The sequence below is a fragment of the Diabrotica undecimpunctata genome, chromosome 4 (genome assembly GCF_040954645.1).
Source record: "Diabrotica undecimpunctata isolate CICGRU chromosome 4, icDiaUnde3, whole genome shotgun sequence".
Classification (NCBI taxonomy): Eukaryota; Metazoa; Arthropoda; class Insecta; order Coleoptera; family Chrysomelidae; genus Diabrotica; species Diabrotica undecimpunctata.
The window spans coordinates 28482300-28489479 of NC_092806.1; the positions used below are offsets into that span (position 1 = coordinate 28482300).

At 34.6% G+C, this 7180-nt stretch overlaps 1 protein-coding gene across 2 annotated transcripts in view; it reads left to right on the plus strand.

Annotated features, from left to right (window-relative positions):
* Positions 1 to 6554, plus strand: part of LOC140439374 (facilitated trehalose transporter Tret1-like) — a 44499-nt gene extending 37945 nt beyond the window's left edge. For both annotated transcript variants that reach the window (XM_072529232.1, XM_072529231.1), the window contains exon 3: positions 4089 to 6554. In XM_072529232.1, coding sequence (XP_072385333.1) covers positions 4089 to 5431 — 1343 coding nt within the window. In that variant the 3' untranslated portion in view covers positions 5432 to 6554. The remainder of the gene's footprint in view (positions 1 to 4088) is intronic.
* Positions 6555 to 7180: the final 626 nt, after the last annotated feature.

Here is a 7180-nt window from a genome sequence, read left to right on the forward strand (position 1 = left end):
TTTTTAAATTAAGTAGACTTCGTAATAGAATCTTAAATTTGAATGTTTATAGGAGATTAAATAATATCAGTAGGTGTTATGTACTTATGTACTTACTTCTTGATTCTAAAATAGCAGATAAAAGAGTATTTTTTTCAGTATTTTTTTCATAATAGAAACCACTATTAAAATATTTTAATATTTTAATTAAACGCAACTTAAAATAGTTTTCCATTTAAATTCTCTACAGACTGTACTGCAATTCAACTTGCAAACTGACCACAAGATGCCTCTGCCATCGTGCGCGTAGCGAATAGCCTAGCCATGATCTCTTTCTTCTTCTTCTTAACATGCCATACACCAAAGTGCGTAGGCGACTATCTCATTACTAGAATTCTGTTCTTGGCGGCGTGACACAGCTCGCCTGTATTGTGTATTCCTGTCCATTCTTTAATATTCCTTAACCAGGATAATTGTTTGCGGCCGGCTCCTCTCCTACCTTCGATCTTCCCTTGTAGGATTAACTGTGGTATTTCATATTTTGCTCCTCTCAATATGTGCCCAAGGTAACCAATCTTGCGTTTTTTAATTAATTCAAAGAGTTCTCTTTCCACGCCGGCTCTCTTAAGGACGTCATCGTTTCGAACTCTATCCACCCAAGGTATGCGTATGATCTCTTTACTTTTCTCTATTTTTGAGAACTTTATAAAATAAATCTTTGGTTACGTTACGTCCTACTTTGCCGCTATTACTTAAATTTGACTTAATCAGATTTTTAAATCTCATTTTTTTTTGTAATATCTTTCTGAATCTAAAAAGCTTTGTGGCTATGAACCAGGATCCCTAAAATCAAAGGGAGGACATTTACTTCACCAGTAGGGCTCAGTTTCTTGCAAAGTTCCACTCCGTTACGAGCCGTCCTCTTCAGCTTCAGTTTTATCTAAAATATTAAAATTAAAAACTAATACCAAATAGGCAACTCACATGACATAGTTAAAATTTCTAGACGAAATGCCAATTTATCCTTATTTAGACTAGAAGTAGGTAGTAATTTTCTCGCTAAGTCCATCACGTTGCTTGGCTTTTCGTTTGACTTCACTGACACCTTTAAAACAAAACAAAAATCAAAAGAGTAAAGGGACATCCACAACTCGATTAAAATTAAACTGTGCTTGAATAAAATAAAAATACTTAAACTCACAATCTACTATGACTTCAGACTTGCTTCGAAGAAGATTAATTAATCAGTGTTTTATAATCAAGCACTTGGAAGTGTGGTTCTCATCTAATGTTAGAATAAAGGGACATCCACAACACATGCCATGACTTAATAATATTAAATCATGGCATGCGTTATTCATTCTTGGGTCTCATAATAAAGATAATAATTTTGTATATAGTGGCAGTGTAATAAAGCTGATATATTGTGAAACAAAATCAAATAAAGTTAAACAGTATTGATTGTGGTAATTTTATCTTGAAAATTCTAAATTACCTTTCTTTTTAAACTTGTCAAATTTTGCCGCCCAAGGCAAATTCATATTTCCCCTTATTTCCGTACCAGTATGGTTGGTAATCACGATAGTTCTGCAAGTTATATTTGTAGACGATAAAACAAAGAAAATATCTTATACGAATCTTTTGAACTATTTTTTAAACTGAATTTTAACTCTAACAAGCAGTATTGAAAATCGTGCATGTAGCTTGTAGTATGATGTTTACAGCAAACTTGTAGAGCAGTACAACTCTATGACAAAATTTGTGGGAGAGAAAAGAATAAATTTCAGTAAAGCTATTTTCTATAAAGCAAGATATACAGAGTAATGGTTTCCTATAATAATTCAGTTAAATACACTCGCGATCATAAAATCCGGGCCACCTTGAAAATTTCATTTTTAACGAGCTTTATCGTAAATAATAATAACACAAATACAAACTAATGCATGTTTCTGATAATTGTTGTCAGCTTAGCGGTTTCCTTTGTAACAAAGAATTCCAATAATGCCGATTGCGCGGAAAACTGTACACTTCCCAAAATGAACGGTACCTGTAACTGCCGCTTGTTTTAAATGTCTCATTTGTGCTTCGACTTTCTGTTCAAACGCAACAAACAAACGTTTATTATTGCCGCCATTAGTGTTTATTAGTGCCTTTATTAGTGTCTATTATTGTTTATTTTTTTGCCAAAAATGCCTTGACTGTTGTTGAAACCGCACGCATTGTTGCGTTTGTGGAAGACGGTCACACTCAACGGCAAGTCGCAAGAACTGTTGGCGTAAGTCTTTCTACGGTTCAACAAGTACTTCAACGCTTTCGGAAGACGAGTTTGCTAACCAGACGACCTGGCTCTGGCCGAAGAAGAACGACCACGGCACGAGATGACCGTTTTCTTGTGTTTCAGGCTTTACGAAACCGGACCTCAACTGCGGTTATGCATCGAAATTGCCTACAGGAAGTACGAAATTGCAATGTTAGCGTTGCAACAGTCAGGAGAAGACTTCGTTCTTCTGGACTATCTTCTCGGGTAATGGCTACAGGACCGCCACTTAGCCAATGGACGTGTAAGAGTTTGGAGGAAAACCGGTGAACGATTTTCACAAGCTTGCATTGCTCGAATAATGCCGTTTGGTGGAGGCTCGGTCATAGCTTGGGGAGGTGTATCTTCCGACTTCCGCACAGAATTACCCTTCATCGAAAATGGGTCCTTAACTGCACGAAGGTACATTACGGAAATTCTGGAAGAACATGTTATGCCCACCATGGCAGGGCTAGGAGAAGACGCCGTTTTTATGCAGGACAACGCGCGACCGCACGTTGCCAGGATCAGTATGCAATACTTGGACGAGGTTAGAATTACGAGGTTACCCTGGCCAGCTAGGTCTCCGGACCTGAATCCCATCAAACATCTCTGGGACGATTTGAAAAAACGTATTCAAACCCATACACCTCCTCCTAACAACTCACAGGAGCTTAAGGATCTCTTAGTGAGAGAGTGGAATAACATACCACAACATGTAATCTGGAGAAAAATTGAGAATATGCCCCGTCGTCTGCAAGAGGTTATTAGAGCAAGGGGAGGCAATACACGATATTAGTCATTGAAATTCCACTGATGTTTTACCAAGTTCTGTATTTTTCATTTTTTCTTTCGTATGCCTGTTTTAACAATTTGGTTTGTTTTCTGCTTTTTCAATAAAAACAATAAAAAAACCGTTTTTTTTTCTTTCAAAACAAACATTGATGACAAATAAAAAATACATTAGCTTAAAAAAAAGGTTATTACTGCACCAGATGCAAAAATATTCAAGAAACTTGAAATTTTAAAGTTGACCCGGAGTTTATGATCGCGAGTGTATATTCGACAAATATAACTGAGACTACTTAACAGTCAGAAGGCAGATTAAACGCAGTGGACAAAACAGCTCCAAGAACATAATACAGTTCCCTGTATTCGCAAATAAAGAAATAATGACAATAGAGAAACTAATATAATGCGAAATGTATGTTAAATGTGTTTAAAATAAAGTAGATAATAAGCTAAATTATATAATTTCCTCAAGGTTTGCAAAAAAAAAACAAACACAAACTCAGATAGCCAGCAGTGAACTAGAAAACAAGAACAGTTTAAATATAGAGGGGTTCGCTTTAATTGTAGATCTAGCAAACATTTATGTGGGCTCACCTCTTGACAGTCTTGCGGACTCTAATGAAATTGTAAAGATAAAATGTCCCTATCAGGTTTTCACTTTGCAATTTTGTAAAAAAAAATACACTAAAAAAATCTTTGAAAAGAAAATTTCTCTTTGTTAGTCATCAACTCATAAACAAACAAAATAAATTTCTGCCTGGTTGGTAGAATATTGGTAAAAATCACCGCTTGTATATGACACGATTTAGCCTTTATTGTATTTTATAAGCAGAACTGCTATAATAAATGCTCTTGCAGGAGTCTGTTACACACTTACAGCACACAAACATTTTAGAACTATCAACCCACAGTCTGAAGGGATTGCTCTGAAACAAAAATTCTCAAGTATGCAAAATATGTAACCATTTATACTAAACCAGTTTTGTAAAACCAAAATTCTAATCTATCGTTTTTTTTTTAGCTAACATAGCATCATTTGTTTGCGGCACAGCTTTTGGATGGACTTCTCCAGAAATTCCAAAACTAAACAATTTAACAACAACTCCACTGGCGGAAGTTTTAAGTCCTTCCCAAGAAGGTTGGGTCGGCTCATTCTTACCGTTAGCAGCAGCTATTGGACCGATTGGAGGAGGAATTATGGCAGACATGATTGGAAGAAAAAAATCGTTGCTTGTGGCCACACTACCTTTTATACTAGCCTTTTTATTGAATATTATGGCTAGTACAGTTTTTTATTTTTATGTGTCTCGATTTTTGTGTGGTTTGGGAGTGGGTATGATTTTTACTGTCTTGCCAATGTATATTGGGGAAATATCTGATGATGAGGTCAGAGGCTCTTTAGGATCATTTATGCAGCTGTTTATAGTAATTGGATTACTGTTTTCTTATGGACTTGGACCTTATTTGCCAATAAAAACATTTAATATTATATTATTATTCCCCCCAGTGATATTTATAGTTATATTTTTGTTGTTTATACCTGATAGTCCCTACTACCTCATACAGAGTGACAATTCCGAAACTGCTTTAGAAGCTCTTATTAAATTAAGAGGTGGAAATAAATCTTTAGCCCAAAAAGAATTAGAAGTGATCAAACTTCAAGTGGAGGAAGACCTTAAAAGTAAAGGCAGTTTTACAGGAACTTTCAAGACAATATTTAGTTCGAAACCATTAAAAATGGCGTTGTTTTTAGCTCTCGCGTTAGTAAGTTGGCAACAGCTTTCTGGAATTAATGTTGTGTTGTTTTACAGTCAAAACATTTTCACAGATGCAGGCGTGTCTATACCTCCAGAAATATGTACAATTATTATAGGAATTGTTCAAGTTCTGGCAAGCGGTGCTACTCCTCTTCTTGTAGAGAAGTGGGGTAAGAGGTTCCTATTAATGTTTTCTGGAATAGGCATGTTCATATCTCAGGGTGTATTAACATACTTCTTTTATCTTAAAGATAACCAGCACAAAGATGTCTCTAACATCGGGTGGGTGCCAATTTTAAGTCTTGTAGTCTTTATTATTACATATTGTCTTGGTTTCGGACCTCTACCATGGGCAGTTATGGGAGAACTGTTCCCAGGAAATGTGAAATCTGTAGCTTCTACAGCTACGGCTTCATTTTGCTGGATTCTTGGGTTCTTGCTAACTAACTACTTTGGTGCAGTTGCAGAAGTTATAGGAAAATCTGGATCTTTTGGTTTCTTTACAATTTGTTGTCTTTTGTCGGCTATTTTTACTTTTAAATTTTTACCTGAGACTGCGGGAAAGAGTCTTAACGAAATCCAGGCTCTTTTAGCCGGAAAAAAATAAATGACAATTATTATATGTTGTTAAATTTTGATTTCTATTTTTTTAATAGATTGTCCAGTTTAAGACTGCTAATCATTCTAAAAATGTTAATTACGTTACCTAAAAGGAATTATATTTTTTTGGTGCAAATAAATTAACACAACTTTATACAAGTGCTTTAAGCAAATTTTATAGATAAAAAGTAAATAATTTTGTATCCAACCAGTACTTCAATGTTTTTGACTTATGTTAGGCAAGGAAATTGAATGCAGGAGTTCAGAAATAATAAATAGTCTGTACCGAAAGTATCCGACTTCGACGATACTCCGAAATGCTTTCTTTTCCGTCATTCAGCTCGGGGAATCCTTGTCTGTAATTCACAATCAATTGAATAACACTCCACCATTATAGTAGGTACTCAGTTTCATCGTAGCATGTTTCTTTAAGCTATACCTTTTTTTCTTAAAATACCTTTTTAAATGTATTTTCTGTTTCGGAAACGCGAATAAGTCGTAGTCTATTATTTCGGTTTTACCAAAAATTGTTGCACAAGGTGTCATGAATGTGCTGGAACGTTTTCGTAATGAAAAACGTGCTATTATTATGAACTCAACACTTTCTGTCTGTTGAATACAACGGCGCTGGAACTTTTTGGTGCGAAGTTATGAACAAAGGTCAGATAAATTTTGGACGGCGCAGTTTGTGTTACTACCGTTGACGTTTGGTGTCTCTTATCACCTATATTTGGAGTATTTTTTCAATGCACTATAGCAATATTTTGACATTACGATAATAACAATCGAGAAGTTTATTTGTTTCAACTACTAGAAAAGTGCTTTGGAAAAATGTCTTTATTTTTATAATAACCCATTTTCTGTAGTTATCCTTCTTATACATTACTGTTGTTTTATTTTTATTAAAACATTTGCGTTAAAACGTTCAAATATGAAGACTGAAAAAATGTTTACTTATTTATTCATTTTATTTAACGTAAATCACTGTTTTACTTACATCAAACTATTTATTTATTTATTACCTATTTGTAACCATTTGTACATACTGTATAGACACAAAGAACTGATTATTGTAGTCAATGATGATTTGTAAATATGTATGTTTTATTACAATAAATTTTATAAACACTTATTTTTTTTTATTTTTAACATTTTGATAAAAATTTGAGCATGAAAGTCCCAAGGACATAGTACCAGGGTAAATCTTCATAAAACATAGATGGATGATTAAAAATATATAGTCTTTATGCCATGAAAGTTTTGCAGAGCAGAAGGAAAGTAGCTAACGGCAGTCTGCTATCTAAATGTATACGTGTCTTTCGTTTGTTTTTTTCCACATGGTGCTAAGAATATGCGAAGTCTAAACCGTTACCCAAAAAAACAGCAACTCTTTATATAGCGACAAATAACCGCAGCTCGCTATCGAAAATATAAAATGGAACGTCATAAGAATCAGCGAAGAAAGACGGAAAGACAAAGAGGTATTGGAATTACCGGCACGAAACACCCATCCACGAACATCAACGGACAGAACAGGCAGTTTTAGATTTCTAATTAACAATAAATGAAAATGAAGTGTAGAAAAAATAACTAGTACCTCGGATAGACTAGCTAGCTTAACCTTACAACCATCAAAGAGATGCAATATACAATTTATACAAATATACGCTCCAACGATTACTCACACTAACGAAGAAATAGAGGAACTCTTCAGTAACATAACTAAAGCATTAAATAACAATAAAAGTCACTTCAA